Source organism: Gallinula chloropus (assembly GCF_964237585.1).
Source record: "Gallinula chloropus genome assembly, chromosome: 13".
Taxonomy (NCBI): domain Eukaryota; kingdom Metazoa; phylum Chordata; class Aves; order Gruiformes; family Rallidae; genus Gallinula; species Gallinula chloropus.
In genome coordinates this window covers 21,706,187-21,725,865 of record NC_140098.1, presented here as the reverse complement: position 1 = coordinate 21,725,865, position 19,679 = coordinate 21,706,187, and the positions used below count along the sequence as shown (strand labels likewise).

The window sequence follows — 19,679 nt, the reverse complement described above, 5'->3', positions numbered from 1 at the left end:
TTGCCAGTCCCAGTTGCATCGCCAAGCCTGGTTGCATCGCCAACCTGGGCGCTTTGCAAGTCCCAGTTGCACCACTACAGCAGCTGAGCTGCACCGGCCAAGGTGCACAAGCTGAGCTGCATCACCAGCCCTGGTCACACCTCCAACCCCGGCTGTGTCTCCAACCCCACATCCATTGTCACCCCTGTCACGTTGCCAGTCCCCATCATGCTGTCACCCTGGTCGCATCCTCAGCCCCAACCACATCCCCAGCCCCGACCACATCCCCAGCCCCAGCTGTGCCACCAGCCCCACGTGCATTGTCACCCCAGCCACGTCGCCAGCCGCATTCTTGCCAAGCTGGGTTGCATCACCAAACCCGTTTCCACGTGGCTTCTCCTGGAGCCCCAGCTGCTGGGGTGCCGCTGGGCAGCGAGGACCCCCGTCTGCGGTCACAGCCAGCCCCCCCTGACCCGCCACGCAAGGAGGAGGCCGGCTCAGTGCCCAGAAGCAAAGTGTGTTTATTTATTATCCTGTAAATCTGCTGATTTCGGGTCGGTCTTGCCCGGGGAGCCTCGCCCGCTGCCTGCACGCTGGTGGCAGACCGAGGTGCTCTGGCAGGCTGTCCCTGCCACGCAGCCCCCCCCGTGCCGCCCCCCGTGCCACCCTCCTGACCGCCCTGGTTGCTCTTTCTGCGAGCTGCTCCTTCCCAAATGAGCCAAGAGTTCGGCACCGCGGGTGCCACAGCCTCTGAAAACATGGTTTGCTAGCGAGAGGGCTGGTGCGTACGCCGTGATTCGCAAGTGGGATGTTAATGAGCTGGCAGTGCGGTTAATTATCCACCCGCTAAGTGGGAAGTGACAAGCCTCTGAAGTATAATTAATCGCCGTTCCCGAAAGAAGAGCTGATCAGTGTGGAAGTGGGTGCCAGCCCATCCACCTGAGCTGCTGGTCTCGTTCCCTTTTCCTTCCCAACTCAGCTCCAGAGTCCTTTGCTCCCCTGCGTGGCAGCTGGTGGTGGCTACCAGCACGGAGGGAAGCTGGCCCTCGGTCCCTTCAGTTCTTTCTGGGCTCTTTAAGGACCTTCCATCCAAGTAGGATCTCATCCTCCTTCTCCACCCCTGGGCTGGCTCCCACCCGCCCCGGCTCCCCCTGCTCCCTTGGGCTTCCCAGCAGGATTTCGTTGATGGAACTGAGCGTCAGGTTGCTGAAGACCATGTTGAGGTGGTCGACGCCTCGCAGCTCCTGGACGTGGACCTTCTGCTTCTGCTGGCGGCGCCATCGCTTGCACAGCTCCGAGCTGCGTGTGTTGACGGTGTCATCCCCGTCGCCGTAGAGCATGTCCACGGGGTCCTCGTAAGGGAAGTGCTCGTCGTATATGTAAGTCTCCACGGTGGGGAAGCCGGTGCCGTAGAGGCAATACGTGTCCACCCCGGGAGGAGGCAAGCCCTTCAGCAGGTCCTTCATGTCCTCCCACATGTACCAGCCGTCCTCCAAGTTGACGTCGGTGAAGAAGCGTCGGTAGTCTCGGTAGGTGTAGTTGTAAGAGGGTGTGGAGATGAAAACGTGGCTCTCGGGCCAGGCCAGGCTCGTTGGGAACATCCAGGGGCTGGTGGTGGTCATGCGCTGCTCTTCGCGCAGCTTGATGTTGGACATGAGCGGGATGCCTTGATTGTCTCCTGCAGGACACACAGGGACTCATCAGGAATGTACCCTTGGAAACATCCCTGGGGTGGCTGTGCTGGGATCAGCCCACCCATCAGTGCCTCAGAGCTCCCTCCAGCCTGTGGTTCCACCACAGACCTTCTCCCGCTCACCCCTGCCCATGACCATAGGCCCCTCCTCACCCCTCTGGCTGCAGATATCCAGAGCAACCTCCCAAACCCTTCTCTCTGGCATGACATCTCTGGCAGCTGGGAGAGCGAAGTCAAACCTGGACGTGTGATGGCCCTGGCTGACCAGCCCCAGACTCACCCTGCAACACCAACACCTCCATGCCTGCCCGCAGGGATGGGAGGGAGCTGTGGGTGCTGGTAATACGTGGCCAACCTGCTTGCATCCTTCAAGCCTTCAGCATTTTTGGTGTGCCTGCAGCCCCAAGACCGTACAATGACCTCAGGTTACCTTAAAAACATCTCTGGCCCTTGTGGCAGCAGAGAAAGACATGAGGAGATGACTTAGGGGTGATGCAAGGGGCCAGATGTTCAGCATCTTCAAGCACATGATTTTAATTTCATGCATTTTCAGAGGCTCAGCTTGTGACCTGTAGATATTCTGGGCTGTCAGCATTAGGCAAGTGATTGTGGCTTTCTGGGCTAAGAGACCAAAGAGGAACTGGATGAGGGGAGGTTAAAGCCTGAAGACAGCCAAGCTCGTGGGGGATGGGCTTTGAGACGTGAGATGGAGACGGTGAGTGTCCCCTGGGTGCCCTCCCTGTCCTCTGCTGCAGAAGGGCTGTATGGTTTGGAGTGAAGGTCCAGCCACCTGCATGGATGGAGGCGGTGGGAAGGGGGTGAGCATGCCCCCAGCTGCTGCCCCAGCCCCAGGGTTTTTGGCTGAGCCCTTTTATTGCCCAGGATGGGTGTTTTGGCTTGCAAGGAGCACCCATAGGCCAGGAGCTGACCCTGGGCATGGGGCACAGCTTGCTGCAGGATGTCTGGTGAGAGCTGGTGTGGAGGCAGGGGGGTGGCCAAGCTGCAGGTGGACCCTTCTGACGGCAGTTACCCACCACACAAACCCACCAGCCCCAGGCTCAGAAACCTGTGTGTGCTCCCTGCACCCTGGGATGAGGAACCTCCGTGATGCTCTCTGCACGCTGGGATGCGGTGGCACCAGCACCCCAGCACGAGTGCTGCCTCCACAGACCCCTCGGTCCTCCCCGCCCCACCTCTTCCACCACCACATCCTGTCCCTGCCCATCACCCCCTCCCATTCCCGCTGGAGGGAAAGAGGTGGCTGCGCACAGGGAGTCACCCACCAGATGCCAGGACACGCAGGGGCTTGACGGATCCTCCCCAGGGGGCACCCAAGGAGATGAAGCCCCCGATGTACTGATCTTTCCAGGCCTGTGTCTGCTGTAGCAAGAAGTAGAGGATGTTCAGGTTGCCCAGGCTGTGCCCGATGAGGAAGACGCGCCGCTGGTACTCGTCGTGCATCTCCTCGATCAGTGCCTTCAGCTTCTGGAAGTATTCAGGCTGCTCCTCTGTGGACAAGAGGGGCATCAGCTCTTGGCCACCTCACTCGTGGTCACAGGGCTCCAGGGATGACCCTAGGAGCCCTGGACAGGGAGAGGTGTGGGCGCAGAGGCCACAAGTGTCACCATGCATTCACATGAGAGCACCAGAAATGGCTGAGCCATCACCACCGTGGGCAGACGTTTGTCTCCAGGGGTTCCTCTGCCCCAGCTGGCTCCCCCAGCCCGTGAGAGCCACCCTGCTCCTCTCCCCACATGGGTAGCCCAGCCACAAACCCCAAACTTACGGGGCCCAACCCTCCAGTCGTAGGGGGCTGCCCGAACCGTCTGGTCCCTCACGTAGCCATTGTTCACCAGGTTCTGCACCAGCGTGTGCAGGTAACCTACAGGGAGAGAGAAGAGGTGGAAGATAGGTCTGTGGTCTTCTCCTGTCAACCTTTTCCTACCCTGGTCCTGGCCATGGCCACCACGTCCTCTGGTGACCCCTGTAGCTCCACGGCTCCAGCCAGAGATGACGGGTCCGTGTGTCTCATTGTGCTGGGCCAAAGGACGGGGTGGTCCCCCCCCAGTACCCCAAATCCCCATGTCCCTCACTCCTAGAGGACCATTTTCCCCCTGGAGACATGGAGACCTCCCTCTCCACCTTCAGGGAACTTGTGGGAGCCTCGGACACCTTGCACCTCTCCTCCTACCTGCCAGCTTGCTCTGGTCCAGGTATTCCACAGAGTAGGTCTTGCCAAATCCCGGCACGCGGATGTGCACCCCGGGGGCGTTGGACATTTTCCGGGAGGTTCGGTTGTACACCACCCTGCAGGGACAGGACAGGGAGTAGCAGAAGAACCCATCCCCAAGGATGGGATGGACACCACGTGGTGGCAGGTTGGCTGCTTCCCAGACTCGTGTGGGTAGGGAGGTGGACTGGTGCCCAGCCAGCGTCTGTGCCGCCCGCCTGGCATTTTGGGGCAGGGGGCTCTGACAGAGGGGGCTGGGGTGGCCTCTCTGCCCTACAAGGTGGTAGGATCTCCAGTGGGTGCTGAGGACGGTCCAGCTGGCATATGGCAATGACATGGAAAAGGGACAGGCGCTCAGAGCAGGACCTGGCCAGCTGTGTTCCCAAACAGTCCCGTGATTATCCCGTGGTTTTCCATGTGTGCTAGGTCATGGCCGGGGAGAGGAGGAAAGGGGAGGGAGATCCCTGGTAGGTCATTTCCCCGGGGAGCTCCCGGGACAGGGGTGAGTGGTACCTGGTGTTATCGATCCAGCAGTCGACTCCCACTGGCAGGAAGGTGTTGAGGTTGAGCCAGATGGTGAAATAGTCCTCTGTTTTGCGGTAGCACATCCAGTTCACCACATCTGGCTTGTCCAGCTTTGCTTCCAGCTGGTTCCCGAGACACCCGGGCACTGGTGGCACCGCAGAGGGAGATCAGAGCCAGCTACAGACCCTGTCCCATTGGCCCAGGGCTTCCCATAGCCCCTCAAGCTGGGGTCCCCTGGGGCTGCCCAGCCGGGGACACTTGGGGACCCTCTGGAGCAGCATCCCTGGAGAACAGCCTGCTCCACACAGGGAGGCTTGGAGTTGAGATGCAGTGATGGGGCGAGCATGGAAATGGGACTAAAAACAACCTGAGGGACACCCCCCACAGCTGCCTTTCCCACGAGGTGACCCCCAGTGCTGCTACCCTCATCCCAAACCTGCCCGATCCCCACCAGCATGGAGCATCCCAGACTATCCCCCCCAGCCCACCTGGGTTTCCATCCTCTCCTCGCTGCAGCCTGGGGGACAGAGTCAGTGCTGCTCTGGGCAGCACGGTCCTGGGAGCAGCAGGACAGCTCAGGGGGTGCACAGAGCCCCTGGGGAGGTGAAAGTCACCCTGGTGCTGGCTCCCGAGGCCCAGGCACTGTTTTCCTGAACTTTAACCCCTCTGTGCAGGCTGAACAAGGTCTCCAAAGCAGTTTGGCGCCGAGCGGAACCAAACCCTGCGGGAATTCAGCACAAACGGCGTGTGTGGCAAACACAGGGAGGTTTTAAGCAAGTTCACGGTCTGACAGCTGTGACCTGGGGTTCCTGGACCGTCATTGGGGCGTTTGGTCTGTTTCTGGAAGCTTCTGTGTGGTTCCTGGCAGGGAGGGGACACGCGTGGCGGTGCCACCCCGATATACGTGCTCGTGCTGGGGGCAGGTGCCACGGGGAGCACTCCCAGCCCGGGTGCAGGAGCCAAGAGCCGGCTCCTGGTGTCAGTGCTGACCCCGAGGGAGAGGACAGGAGGTGAAGGGACTGCAGGGGACGAGGGCACTGGGACGAGAGGTGAAGGGACTGCAGCAGGGGACAGTGGCTGTGAGCCTGGTGGGATGGTGGCTCTGGGTGATGAACCCCGTGGCTGCACGGGTCTGAGGACTGTCCCAAAACGCCTGTCCGGGGCTGGTATGGCCCTGCAGGCACGGTCTGTTCTGTGGCTTACCCCGTGTCCCACATCAGGTGCTTTCCTCAAGGACACCACGAGCTCCTTTGGGGCCTAAAGTCCCTCTAGCTGCCAGCCCTGTGCAGGTCCAGCACCCAGACCTAGGCTCTGGCATGGCTGGGGACCCCATGAGCACTGTGAGGCAGGAGCCACGCTGCCTGGCGTGGGTGCTGAAGAGTGCAGACAAGAAGCATCTCTGACCCAGGGGAAGGATGTGCCCCATTTCCCCTGGTCCCCACCAGCCTTAAGTGTCCCTAGGGTCCAGAGACGTTTGGGGGAGCCACAGCACCATCCCCATCACAGGGTGCGAGGGGGCTTTATCCCTGTCCCGCCCGCCACAGCTCCCACAGCACAGCAGGGACATGGCTGCAGCACCCCAACACCTCATTCCACGTGAGAGGAGAAGGAGCTGCAGCAGCTGCCTCCCTCAACCTCCCTCAGCTCCAAGGCATCTCTCCAGGGAGGGTCTAATCCTGCCTTCAATGAGCCTGGTTGGGGATCAGGCCATCCAGCAGACCCTGGCACAGGACAGCCCAGGCAGGGACCTCCCTGGGCAGCAAGAAGAGCTGGACCTCCATCTGCTCTGATGGCTCCTGGGGTGCCCTTTTCAAGCACTGCCTGGCCGGACCCCACGTCACAGCCAGCAGCCCCGCTCCCGAAACACAGCCCTGAGCTCTGCCTCCCCTTCCAGAGGACATTAGGTAATTATTAAGGGAGTTCCTGTGGGGGCAGAGGGGTTATCGACAGTCCCAAGGGCACTGGGGGCTTCTTGGACACCCAGCCCAGGGGGATGGGCTGTGCGCAGGGCTGCGGTGGGCAGCTGGACCCCGCCGGGGGCTGAGGCTGGTACAGGGGGCACAGGGTGTGATGCTCCAGCCATCACAGACCATCCTGAGAAGAGCCGCCTGGTGACGGCCACCTGGCCACCAGCAGAGGCTCCAGACACCATCCCCTGCTCCCTGGGCAGGGAGCTGGAGGGAGGGGGCTCAGCAGCCCTCAGCATTGCAGACGGGATGTTCTGCTTTTTCTCTTCTCTTTTCGAAGGGGAAGCTCGGCCCCATGCAAGAAAAAGGAGGGAATAAAAAAAACCCCACCCCAGCTCTGCTCAGCAGAGGTTTCACTGCAAAACCCCAGCCCCAGGGATGGCACGGGGCAAGGGCAGGCAGAGCCCTGAGGGGCAGAGGTACCTGCTGGTGGCTGCTGCTCCCCCCACCCCGTCCCAGCCTCTTCTTTCACCCCCCTGAGCACCTCTGATACGGGCTGGCTCCTCTCTTTGCCACCCCAAGCTGGGTGGGTGTTGGATGGGATGCGAGGCAGCTGCAGAGGATGGCTTAACCATCACCAGGGAGAGGAAGACAGCACGGGGCAGGGTGGGCTTTGGGGGAGCGAGGGGTGGTGGGTGCTGGTCCTGTAGAGCTGCGGTGGGAAACGGCAGCGAGGACATGCTGCAGCCCCTGTCCCTCTACCAGCAGAGCCCCCCCCCCCCCCAACCAAGGAAACCCTGAACCCCCCTCTGAGCCAGCTGCAAGATTTTGAGGCCCCATTTGCTGTCCTGCCCCCCTAGCTCCATGGCCATCCCTACATCCCCCGGTTGGTGGGAGGGGACCTGGGAGCCATGAGCCCCCTGTACCCCCGACTCCAGCCAAGAGACAGCAGGCTGTGAGCAGCACAGCACCCCAACCTCACCGCCAGCTCTAGCGGGGCTGCGTGGCACTCGGGGTGCCCCCCTGTGCCCCGCGTGGTGCCCGCGCCGGTGTGACCTTACCGAGTACCACGGGCGGTGTGCTGTTGGTCGGGGGAGCTTCTGGGGTGCTGGTGGGTGGAAAGAGGACATTGAAGAGCCAAAACTGGGCGCTGGGCTGCAGGAGCAGTGACAGTGCGAGCAGGGCGAGCCCGGCGCGGCCGCTCCCCATGGCAAGCTCCGCCGGGGTCCTCCGACCTCTCCGGGCAAACAGCCTCTTATATTCTGGACGCAGGTCCCGGCGAGAGGCGCCCGGGCTGCAGGGGAGGGGAGAGCTGCAAGGGGCCGGCCAGGGTGGGGAGGAGGGACGGGGAGGGACAAACCGCCGGCCGTCTGGACGTGCCGTGCCCTGCCGAGACAGGCCAGCGGTGCGCAGGGGCTCTCCGCACCCCAAGGGTGCCGGCACGGAGTTTCAGGAGGTCCCCAGTGCTCCAGTGCCCCTGTGTCGTGGCAGCCATGCGCTCCTCCCTGCCCTGCGTCCCGGGGCTGCCCAGCGCTCCCTGCCCACTGGGTCCATGCAGCATCTCCCTGCTTGGCAGAGATCTCTTGGCAGCATCTCTCGCCCTTGGCGAGGGGCAGGGGAGGCACTCCAGTGTGGCCAGGTGGACCCCAAACCTCTGGGAGATACCAGAGCCGGACGGGTGAGGACATGTCTGGGCAGACCCTCGTGCCCCCTGCCCCATCCCGCATCGCCCCTGTCAGGTCCTCAGACCCAGGGGGCGGTGCAGAGCCCACCCTGCGCTGCCCTGGCAGGCACTCAGCCCCAGGACCCTGCTGCGGGCTGCAGGTGCCCCCGGGCGCCCCCTTGACACCAGCCCACTCTGGGGGAACCCCCTCAGACCCCATCCTGCGCAAGCAGGGCTCCAGGTCACCCTGCACCGGGGACCACAGACCCCTGGGGAGGGCGCCCAGAGGACGGCAGGGTGACCCAGGCCTGGCAGTGCTGGGAGGGGGTGGGATGGAAGGGCCTGGGAGGTAAGTGGTGGTGAGCTGCGATGGCAGAGCAGAACCCAGCTGCTCGCTCCAGCCTTCCCAGTATGTTCCAGTGGGGCAGTGGTCCAGTGCAGCCGTGCCAAGCAGAGGATGCTCTTGGGGAAGATCAAGCTCACCTGGAATGGCCTTTGATGCTCTGGGCACAAATCTTTTCTACTCAGCACCTTCACTGGAGCTGAACTGGGCAGAAAGCTGCCAACTCTGACCTCAACGTGCTCCAAGGGGAAGGGAGAAAGGTGCACAGCTGGGCCAGGGGCCTGTGTGTGGCCAGGATGGGAGTAAAGACCTTGAGCAGGGTGCGGGGCTGCAGGAAAGTCATTGTCTCCAGCTGGAGGATGCCTTTGTCTTTTCTTCTTCCTCCTGAGGAAGACAGAGTTGGTTTGGGTCTGCGTGGGGCTGGAGGGCACTGGTGGGTGGGCTGGGACGCAGGGTGGGCTCCCCGAAAGCAGCGGGGAGGCGGCGGCCACGACGCGGCTACCGGCTGCTCTGCGGCCTCGGCTGCTGCTGCCCGAGGGGGCTGGGGGAGGGAGCGGGGTGGGGGCGGCGGGGGTGTGACCGCCGCCCCGCAGCCCCCCGCTCGCCCTCCGTGCCGGCAGCGCCGGTGCTGGGGTCGGTGTCCCGGTGCGGGGCCGGACGCTGGGTGCCAGGCGGCCTCCTCAGGGCCAGGTGCAGGGCCAGAGGCCAAAGTGAGTCCCCACGTTGTCCCTCGGGGAACCGGGGTCCCCGGTGCCCGTCTTGGGTGGCCCCCAACCCCCCAACCAGGAGCCTGGATAGCTCAGCTGGGAGAGCATCAGACTTTTAATCTGAGGGTCCAGGGTTCAAGCCCCTGTTCAGGCGAGGGAGTTATCCTTTATCCTTTAGAAACCCAGGGGCAGGAGCTGCACCGGGGACAGCTGGCATGGGGAAGAGGCAGGACAATGTCTGCCTCCTCACCCAGGGGTGGTCAGGTGTTGAAATTTGACCATCTTCAAGCAGATTCCTCAAAGGCTGTTTTCCTGGCACCTGCTTTTTTCTCTGGGGTGACCTCCACAAAGATGCTGCAGGGACTGGAGCCACCATGAAGATGCTGAAGGGACTGGAGCATCTCTCCTGGGATGGCAGCCAGGCTCTTCCCAGTGCCACCCAGTGTCAGGGCCAGAGGCAATGGGCACAAGCTGGAACACAGGACGCTCCATTTGAACATCAGGAGGCATGTGGGTGCCCAAGCCCTGGCACAGGTTGCACGGGAAGGTTGTGGAGTCTCTGTCTCTGCAGGTGTTCAGAAGCCACCTGGGCTCAGACGTGGGCAGCTGGCTCTGGGTTGCCCTGTTTGAGCAAGGGGTTGGAACAGATGAGCTTCAGGGGTCCCTTCCAACCTCAGGCACCCTGTGATTCTGTTCCCTCTCACCCCCAAACCCACTCCAACCAGAGCAGAGCCCTGCAGCAATTTTAAGGGAAGGTGGCTCAGGGGAAAGCAGAGGCTGCAGTGGCTCATGGGGTGACCCCCCTGCTATGGCCAGCCCTGAATCGCACTGTGTATTTGTCCCCACGCTTTGGGTCAGTTTTTTTGCAGAATAGAAACTATTTTAACAGAAAATTGGGTAATTTGGGGTGAAAAATCTCTCCTTTGGGATGCCGACATTCCCCAGCCTGCCCATGCAGTGGTTCCTTGGTGCTGTTGAGGTGTTTGGCTGCTCCTCTTTCTGTATTTCCTTCAGAAGGGAGGGTGTTTTGGGGAGAGAACATGAAGGGACACCTGCCTTTGGTAAGGGCAAACAATGGTGGGGGGAGTGTGAGGTGGCACCACCAGGACCCTGGCAGCTGCAAATCCCAAAGGAAAAGGCAAAGTTAATTTCTCTCTCAGTTCCTTCACGGGGATGAGGCGTGAAAGGAAAATCACTGGTTTACAGAAAGCCTCTCCCTGCCCTTCCCAAGCACAACCCTGCTGGGACCAGAGCCCACCCAGGGCTGGCAGCCCTCTGCCCCTTCCCGTTACCCCCATGGTGGGTGAGACATGCGGCTTGGGCAGTGTCTTCTTCGCCAGCTGGGCCCTGCACAACACACCTCAGACTGAGTTTCTTTTCCCAAAAGCTGCCGCCCAGAGTGAGCTCTGCTGGGCTGTCAGGAGAGGGCACCAGGACCGAGCGAACGGGGTGTCTGGCGGTGCCTCCAGAGCAAAGGCAAAGGCTCGGAAAGGCTTCCTGCGAGCTGAAGCATCTCCCGCTGCGCCCCGGAGAGCTCCACCTGGCTCTCGGTGCCCAGGAGACCTCTGGATCCCAGACCCACAAGCGTGTCATCCCCCAGCGCTGAATGGGGTTTGGCTCTGCCGTGAGAGCATCCCCGGGGGTGCTGCAGCTCAAGTGCTGCTCCCCGGGAGCCGGGGGAGCCAGCAGCGAGGTTTCATGGGATCGATCTTCCTTTGCCATCCGGTGGTCGCTGTGGAGAGGGGACCTGGGCCCCGGGGACAGCGAGGTGCTGCCTCCCACCCCTTCTCCCTCTCCAGGCTGCCCACAGCATCTTCCACCCCCCCCTTTTTGCAGGGCCAGGAGGAAAGGTGAGGGAAAGGTGGGAAGCTGTGTGATTTCCTTTAAATCCTCCAGCTTTGCCTGGAAGACGGAGCAAAACAACCTCCCCCGCAGCCCCCCCCACCCACCCCCCCCCCCCACCCCACCTCCCGCCCCTCCTCTCTCCTCCCTCCCATCCCCAGCCCGGCCTTTCCCTGCTGGCAAAAGCGCTGCTGTGACTCGGATTCGAACCGAGGTTGCTGCGGCCACAACGCAGAGTACTGACCACTATACGATCACAGCTGAAGGGGCCCTGCCACGGCCGGGACCGCGGGGAGGAGGGTGCCGGCACCCTCCCCTGCCCTGGCGCCGGGCACCCAGGGCAGCCGGGTGACTGGAACCCCATCCCCCCTCCCCGCCCCTTATCTCTCCACGCACTGCAGTAGATGCTGTGGGTAATCCCCGGTGCCCCCATGTGCCCACTGGGTCCCTCACCCCAATCCACAGTGAGTCCCGGAGCCCCCAGGGGCACCTCTGCTCAGCCTGGAGACCCCAGTGCCCTGAGTGCCCCATGGATACATACACAGCACCAAGAGCCCAGCCCAGCCCCCCCCCCAGCAGCAATGAAGAGGGAACACAGCCACCCAGAAGAGGGATGGAGACAGGGTTTAATAGAAATAGAAAGGTGATGGAGATGGGGTGGCCTCCCACCCCTGGGAGGGCTCAGAACCTCGTCTGCAGGCTTCCCCATCACAGCCATGTGTCCTCTGCTTCGCCAGGTGTCTTTCCCTTGGATCCCAGAGAGTCATCTGCCGCCCAGTGCTGCGGTGTCAGGGAAGAACAGCCTGGTTGGATTGCACAGGGAGGAGGGTGTGGAAATCACAGGGGCTTAGTTCAGGATGGATGGCATGGGATCTGCTGCCTCTGGCATCTCCGTGCTTCCTATGATGGGACGCGGGACCTGGCGTCTGAGGCAACAAGGTCCCACGTGCAGGTGGTCAACTTGGTGATAGGTCAGGCAAAGGAGGAGACTTTGGACCAACCAGGCCCTGTCCTGGAGGTCAAGGCGTCTCGGTGTCTGGTTCGAAAGCACCAGAGGGACCCACCACCCCTTGTCCACCCACAAGTTTCCAGTGCCACTTATAAATCCCACTGAAGTGCCCAACAGCTGGCCCTTGGGTGGCACGGTGCCTCATCCCAGTGCTGGCCTCCCAAGCCTGCTGTCTTCCCACGAGGGGCATCACTGGGAGACCCCCTTCCCCTGAGGAGCCCTGGTTGTGGAGGGAAGGGCACTGTGAGGGGTGGGGAGACACCACAGGTAGCTGGAGACACCAGTACAACCCATTGTCCTTGCAATTCCTCTGCCGATTCAGCTCTACCCTTCTGCTCCACTCTGCCTGGCGTGCGTGGAAGGGCTCCAAGAGCTGCAGGGTGTAGTACGCTCGCACGGAGAGCTGGCTGCAGCAGCAAGGGAAAAGTCTCTCTCACCTTCCAGCTGAGAGCCTCCTGACTGGCCCTGCCTGCAGCTCGGGGCTGCCTGCGCCAGGGTCTAAGCCCAGACATGGGAAAGCAGAGGATGCCATACCCAGCCCCAGAGCTCAGTAGTCCTTTTTGCCTTGGAGAGCTGTTGCCACTCGAGGGTCTCCAGCTTAGGTTGGTGGACACTTTGCATAGCCAGTATGGACTCTCCGGCTTCTCCAGCACATCTCTGTGCAGGGAGGGAGCAGTCCTCTCCCCTTTCCCAAGTGGTGGCAGTGGCAAATGTGGCCAAACCTCTGCCCATGTTTCCTGAGACCACCTAGGCTGCACTGGCACCAGGGGATGATTTTTAGGAGGCTGCTCTGCATGTCCAGCGGTGGGGATGCCAGCGAGGTGAAACCCTTTCGTGGTGTTCAGCAGCTCAGGGCACATCACCTAGAAACAAAGATGGCTTGGTTGGAGGAGTTGGAGGTCCTAAGGGAGCAAGCATCCCTCAGTGACCCTGTCCACCCACATCCCATCTCAGCCCCAGCCCGAGCCGATCCAGGCCCTGACCTGCAGACGGGTGTCCTGCTGCGCTGGGGGGGGTCCTCTTCTCCCTTCTGAAAACGGGAGGTGTGGTTTGAGGTCTGGCTCTGGGCTTTTGTGTGTCCTTCGCCACCAAACAGGAGCTCTCTGGAATTCTTGGCAGGAGGCTGAAAACAGCCAAGAGGATGAGCTGACACGGGTACAGCACGGGGCTGTTCTCCACCTCAGGCTCCGTGCCAGGCTCCGCAGCAGACGGCTGGAGGGGGAGATGTGTTTGGCCAAGGTGGAAGAAGGCCCCGAGTCCTCACACTGACATGAGCTGGAAGACCCGTGTGTGGTCACTGTCTTGAGGGAACAAAGGCAAGAGCAGCGACTTTTGCAACAGCCACAGTCTGGAGGGGTCATGAGCCGCCTCCTGCAATCTGCGCCGTGGCGGATGCGGTGCAGGGGAAGGGGGAAGTGTCTGAGGGAGGAGAGCAACGCTGACAGCTCTCTCTGCCACTATGGCCGAGCTCCAGGCAGCTGCTCGCTCCCTCCTCTCCCTCCTGGTGGGACTGGGAGGAAAATGAGAAGGAAAGGGCAGAACTGCAGGGTAAGGGCAGCAAAGGAAGAGGTGGAATAGCAGCGATACTGACACAGGACTATACTGGGTGGGTGATACACAGTGCAACTTCTTCACTGCCCAGACCCAATCCCCAGCCCATCCCCAGGCAGGGATCCCTGCTCCCACCCAGCACCCCCACTCCTTATATACTGCTCATGATGCCAACCCCTACAATTCTATGATTCTATGTGGTATGGAATATCCCCTTGGCCACTCTGGGGCAGCTGTCCTGGCTGTGTCCCTTCCCAGCTTCTTGGGAACATTAACTCCATCCCCACCAAAAGCCAGGGCCACATCCATCCCTTACTTTGTACCACCTGTGTCCTGCCCAGATCCTGCCCTTTCTGATTCACCACCACCGCTTTCCCTGCCTCTGAGGTACCTCTCTGTACCTGCACACATCGATCTGTGCACACAGACAGAATCCCCTCTCAGGACATCCCTCTCAAACGCCCATGGAGTTCCTTTAGCCCAACACTCAAAGGAGGAAGGCTCAAACCGTGCTGCTTTCCGTTTGCAGACACACATTTATTAAGACAGAGGCACAACTTGGTGCAGCAGCAAGGGACCCGCTGTCAGGGTCCTGGGCGGGCATCTCACCAGGGCACAACCTTCCCCTCCCAGTTCAGGAAGCTTCCAGTCTCCTTCTCAGAGAGGGAGGAGAGCACCTTCAGCATCCCTTGCACGCTGTCATCCACAGTCAGAGGGGGCTGCAGAGGCAGAAGGACAGACACAGCCATGTGTCAGAGGCCTGGCTAAGGTCTGTCCTGGAGCAGATCATTGCTCTGGGCTTGGGGAAAGAAGAGTCTCTAATCCCCTTCCCCAAGCTCAGGGTATCTGCCAAAGAGCTCCTCCAGAACCCAGCACATCTGAGGCAGATAAATCCACAGCAAGACCCAATTTCCAGAATAAAAAGGTTCTTCCAGACCTTGGCCAGATGATTTTTTACCTTTGATGATCCTGCACCCCCCATGTCGGTCTGCACCCAGCCGGGATGGAGAGCCAGGCAGAGCACGCCGTGCTCCCGGTACCCCTGGGACTGGCACCTGGTCAGCATGTTGAGAGCAGCCTGCGGGGAGACGGGGCAGGGATGGTGTGGGAGGCTGGGGGGCTGCAAGGGGACACGCGCAGACCCCGCAGCCGGGGCCAGGCACCAGACCGTGCCGTGAGAGGCACTCAGGGACTAATGGGGCTCAGTCAGAGAGGTGTGGGAACTGCGGTGGGTGTGGGAAGGGGTGGGAGATCACTGGGAGAGGGTAATGATGGGGCTCAGGCCCAGCACAGTGTGGCTGTACCTTGCTGCAGCGGTAGGAAACAACATGTCCTAATGACCATAAATAAAGTTCCTCAATGGAGCCCGCAGAGCTGGACATGTTGATGATGGCTGCCTTGCTGCAGCTCAGGGCTGAGCCCGGGCTCCTCTCGGCAGCCTTCTTCAGCAAGGGCAGGAACGCCTGTGCGGAGAGGAGAGGGGACATCAGGGCACATGGAGAAGTGGCTCGGGGGGAGGACCAGCTCCTCGCACAGCACTGGAGCATCCTCCTCTTCCCACTGCCCCACCCAGCCAGGCTCCAACCCCTGAGCTCCATGAGCCCACAGCTCCATGAGCTTCTCATCAAGTTAGAGCCCATCAGGCACCAGAGGGGCGGCAGGACCATCTCCCACCAGCCCTCTGCACCCTGGGACAGCCCGTCTGGGGGGAGGGGCTCACCTGGCCCAGCAGCAGGGGTGCGACTGTGTTGGTGGTGTAAACCTGGATCATGTCCTCCAGTGTCTCAGTAGTAATTGAGTTTGCCTTTGCAACTCCAGCGTTGTTGATGAGGAGGGTCAGCCCTGCGTCCCCCAGCTGCTCCCCGACTCTGGCTGCAGCTGCCTTGATGCTGGCGGGGTCAGTGACTTCTGCAGAGCCAACACAGGGCAGAGCAGTGTCCCCATGGTGCCTCCCACCCCACACGGTGCCAGGGAACAGGAGCCCCCCTGGTGTCATCCCAGGGATGTGCCATGGACAGGAGGGACAGCAGCGCCCAATGTCCCCACAGGTACCAGCCATGGTCTCGGCTCCCTCCCAGCACGGAGCTCCTGGGGTGTGCGAACCCCCCAGGCACGCGCCAGGGGAAGCAGGGTGAGGGACCCCCACCTCGGGCACCTACCGAGCGGGATGATGACCAGGTTGGGGTGCTTGGAGGCCAAATTCTGTAACTCCTGTGAGAGAGGGCACCGCGTGGGCACGGCGAGCTGGAGGGGCTGCGCAGGGGCTCAGCCGTTCCCAGGCAAAGCCCACATCGCTCCAGCCCCAGCCCTGCACCACCTCGTGCTCAGCACCCTGACCCCTGCCCTGCTCCCACGGGACCGGGCTCCGTGCCTCCCGCACGGGCCAGCGTCCCCTCCACACATCCCCTGCGCAGCCGGTCGCGGTGCCGCGGGTACCCGAGCGCAGCTCGAGCCCTTTGCCACCCCTCCCGCTCCATCCCGCTGCCCCGGCACCCAGCGCTCCCGGCACCCAGCACCCCCCAGCAACTCCCAGCCCAGCCCCACCTGCGCTCGCTGCCCCGTGGGGTCCCGGCAAGTGGCAAAGACCCACTCGGGTGGGTTTGGCATCCCCAGGAAATGCCGCACGAGCCCCAGGCCAATTCCCCGGTTGGCGCCGGTCACCAGAACGGAGCGGACGTGAAGCTCTCCCATATTGCTTCTCCTCCCTCTGCTCCAACTTGCATTGTTTGTTCAGCTCCCCGATACGTCTTTATAGCATGTTCCACGGCCACCCCACCCACTCGGGGCTTGCACAAACCTCTCCAGCTCTTTGAACTCTAGGACACAGATCCTGGCTGGGAGCCAGCCCCTGTTACCAAAGGGCAAAAATAACTCCAATCTTCAGGCAAACTCAGATGCCCTCGGGAAACCTGGAATCACTGTCCAGGAGCCACCGGCTGGTCTGGCCTGGAGAGGCTGTGGTGGGTGAGGAGCAGGATGCCCCACGGCTCCGGTGGGCGTTGCGGCTTCCCAAGCATCCTGTGGGCTGTAGCTGGGTTTTCCTCACCGTACCGGGCTGGGCCTCGGATGGCTGTGAGCAGAGGGTCTGTGTTGCTTCCAAGCCACTGCCCGTTTGCTGACTGTCCCCCTACAGACCTGTGTGGTGGAGCAAACCCAGCATGGTCTACCAGCTGGACATCTACCTGCACTGCTTGGGCATCATCACGGTGCTGGTCGTGCCCTCGACCCCTCTGGGTGCTGTCCCACTGCCTTGTGACTCACTGGGCCTGTCACCCCTCACCAGACCCCCACACTCTGCCTTCCCGTTCGGCAAATTAACTCCTATTATTCCCCCTCCCTTTTTTGGCTCTTCCAATGCTTGTTTGGGGAAGGATAAAGTCCAGAGGCTTGTCCCAAAGCTTGTGTGCGCTCACCCAGCCTTGGGTGGCTCTGAAGGCTGAAGTCACCGCTGAAAGGGGCAAGGCCCAAGGCTTCTCATCGGCCACGCAGGCGTCACTTCACGTGGCACACTGCCGTTCGTGACGTGCAGTATCCCCACAGCTGGGTGGGCTCTTGCTCTCTTGAACGTGACAGAGTGATTGGGGCAAGACCTGGGCCAGGGGTCTCCTCCATCTGTCCAGAGGAGCAGAAACACCCAGAGGCAGCCCGTACCCAGCACCTCCCATGCTTCACTGCTGCCCAGCCAGAGCTTCTGTGCATGCCTGGGAATCATAGAATCATAGAATCATAGAATCATAGAATCATAGGGGTTGGAAGGGACCTCGAGAGATCATCGGGGAAGGGGAAGGCTGGATGGAGCCTGGCCTTGGGGCCTCCTCCCCATCATGTCTCTAGCCACACTGCCCAAGTCACAGAAGGCAAAGGCAGGGACTGGGAGTACGAGGAACTGCCCACGGTAAGAGAAAATTGGGTTCCAGAACACCTGAGGAACCTGAAGGTGCACAGGTCCATGGGACCTGATGAGGTGCATCCGCCTGTCCTGAAGGAACTGGGGGATGAAGTGGCCACGCCAGTCTCCGCCGTATTTGAGAGGTCCTGGCAGCCTGGTGAAGTGGCCACTGGATAGAAAAGGGGAAACATACCCCCCATTTTTATAAAGGGAAAAGGGGAAGACTCAGGGAACCACAGGTCCGGCAGTCTCACCTCTGGGCCTGGCAAGGTCATGGAGCAGATCCTCCTGGAGACTGCTCAGGCACAAGGAGAATAAGGAGGTGACTGGTGAAAGCAACAAGGCTTCACTGAGGGCAAATCAGGTGTGGCAAATCTGGTGGCCTACTATGAGGGAGCAATGGAGATGGTGGACAAGGGAAGGATGGCAGACATCATCTCCCCTGGACTTGTGCAAGGCATTTGACATGGTCCTGCATTACATCCTTATCTCTAAATTAGAGCGATATGGATTTGATGGGTGGACCATTCAGTGGATAAGGAACTGGCTGGATGGTGCCAGAGTTATTGTCAACAGCTCAACGTCCACATGGAAGTCCATGACAACTGGTGTTCCTCAGGGGTCAGTACTGGTACCAGTACTGCTCAACACCTTTGTCGGTGACATGGACATTGGGATCAAGGGCACCCTCAGCAAGTTTGCCAATGACATGAAGCTGCGTGGTGAGGTTGGCACGCTGGAGGGAAGGGATGGCATGCAGAGGGACCTGGACAGGCTGGAGAGGTGGGACTGTGTGAACGGCATGAAGTTCAAGGCCAAGGGCAGGGTCCTGAATGTGGGTCGGTGCAGTCCCAAGCACAATGATGGGCTGGGCAGAGAATGGCTGGAGAGCAGCCCTGAGGAGAAGGACTTGGGGATGCTGAGTGATGACAAGCTCAGAGTGAGCTGGCAGTGAGCTCAGAAGGCCACCATGTCCTGGGCTGCATCAAGAGCAGTGTGGCCAGCAGGTTGAGGGAGGGGATTCTGCCCCTCTGCTCTGTCCCCATGAGACCCCCCTGCAGTGCTGCGTCCAGCTCTGGGGTCCCCAGGACAGGAAAGACATGGAGCTGTTGGAGCAAGGCCAGAGAAGGCCACAGAGGTGATCGGGGGCTGGAGCAGCTCTCCTACAAAGGCAGGCTGGGAGAGTTGGGCTTGTTCAGCCTGGAGAAGAGAAGGCTCTGGGGGACCTAATCGCGGTGTACCAAATAAAGGGAGCCCCCAGGAGAGCGGGAGAGGGGCTGTTCCCCAGGGAGTGCGGTGACAGGCCACGGGGTGATGGTTCCAGGCTGACAGAGAGCAGGGTCAGGTTAGATGTGAGGAAGGAATTGTTTACTCTGAGGGTGGGGAGGCCCTGGCACAGGGTGCCCAGAGAGGCTGTGGGAGCCCCTGGATCCCTGGCAGGGTTCAAGGCTGGGTTGGATGGAGCTTTGGGCACCCTGGGCTAGTGAGGGGTGGACAGGGGTTGGAACTGGATGATCTTTGAGGTCCCTTCCAACCCAAACCACTTTATGATTCCATGTCCTCCTGCCCGGGGTGCTTGTCCAGCTGCTTGTCTGGGACAGAGACCTCCAGGGCAGTGCCCAGGCTGGGGGCTTGTCACGCCTGAGCAGAGCGTGGGGGTCTTTGCCCAGGAGTTTCTGCCACTGCTGTTGAAGGCGGCGAAGGGCGCGGGCAAGGAGGGGCTGAGCTGCAGCAGGGCCGCCGTCATCAACGTCTCCACCAAGCTGGGCTCCATCGGGCTGTGCCTCGGGGTGCCGCAGGCCCCCATGTACCCGTACCGTGCCAGCAAGGTGAGGTGAGGGGGAGGCGCTGGGGACACTGCTGTGCTCTGCACAGAGCTGGTGCAGGGGAGCCCGTGGGGACACCCGCCCGCCCCCGGCCACCCACCCCCTGCCCGGCTCTCCTGAGACCAGCAGCACCCGGGACTGAGCCCTTCAGGTGGGTAGTGCCCGTGCTTTACCCAGGGCAGGGCCCCATGTCCCACCTCCAGGGCCGCTTGCTGAGGGGGGAGTGTGACCCCCTCCTGCCCACCCCTGCCCCGGGTCGGGCTGGCACGGCCGTGCCTCTTCCAGGCTGCCCAGAACATGGTGACGAGGTGCATGGCTGTAGAGCTCCAAGACCAGGGCATCTTGTGCGTGGCCATCCATCCCGGCTGGGTGAAGACCGACATGGGGACGGAGAAGGTACCAGGCTGGGCAGGGGAGGGGGAGCAGGGTGGGGGGTCCCTGCCATCCCGTGTGCCACTGTATCTTCTTGGCTCTGGGCCATCATCATGGGAGCCTGGTCACCCATGCCAGCATCA

General features: G+C 61.5%; 2 protein-coding genes across 2 annotated transcripts; both read right to left on the bottom strand.

Moving 5' to 3' along the window:
- Nucleotides 1–483: 483 nt before the first annotated feature.
- LCAT (lecithin-cholesterol acyltransferase) lies at nucleotides 484–7,543 on the bottom strand (the record flags this gene model as incomplete). Its single annotated transcript, XM_084270341.1, has 6 exons — nucleotides 484–1,657; nucleotides 2,956–3,180; nucleotides 3,459–3,554; nucleotides 3,864–3,979; nucleotides 4,416–4,572; nucleotides 7,396–7,543. 6 exons carry the CDS (start codon nucleotides 7,541–7,543, stop codon nucleotides 1,035–1,037), a joined length of 1,365 nt encoding a protein of 454 aa, XP_084126467.1. The 3' UTR covers nucleotides 484–1,034.
- Nucleotides 7,544–13,965: 6,422 nt separating this feature from the next.
- Nucleotides 13,966–16,182, bottom strand: LOC311196430 (C-signal-like). Its single transcript, XM_084269994.1, has 6 exons — nucleotides 15,994–16,182; nucleotides 15,609–15,660; nucleotides 15,170–15,357; nucleotides 14,754–14,912; nucleotides 14,408–14,527; nucleotides 13,966–14,168 (listed from the first exon to the last, which is right to left on the bottom strand). The coding sequence occupies exons 1-6, from the start codon at nucleotides 16,138–16,140 to the stop codon at nucleotides 14,055–14,057; spliced, it is 780 nt and encodes a 259-aa protein (XP_084126120.1). The 5' UTR covers nucleotides 16,141–16,182; the 3' UTR covers nucleotides 13,966–14,054.
- Nucleotides 16,183–19,679: the final 3,497 nt, after the last annotated feature.

Bases quoted from the DNA above. Each gene is read 5' to 3' on its own strand.
- LOC311196430 (XM_084269994.1), bottom strand. From the start codon at position 16,140: ATGGGAGAGCTTCACGTCCGCTCCGTTCTGGTGACCGGCGCCAACCGG. The intron at 15,358-15,608 runs GTAGGTGCCCGA...TTGGCTCTGCAG, and splicing joins CCTGGTCATCATCCCGCTCG to AAGTCACTGACCCCGCCAGC. The intron at 14,528-14,753 runs GTACAGCCACAC...GTCTCCCCGCAG, and splicing joins TTTCCTACCGCTGCAGCAAG to GCTGCTCTCAACATGCTGAC.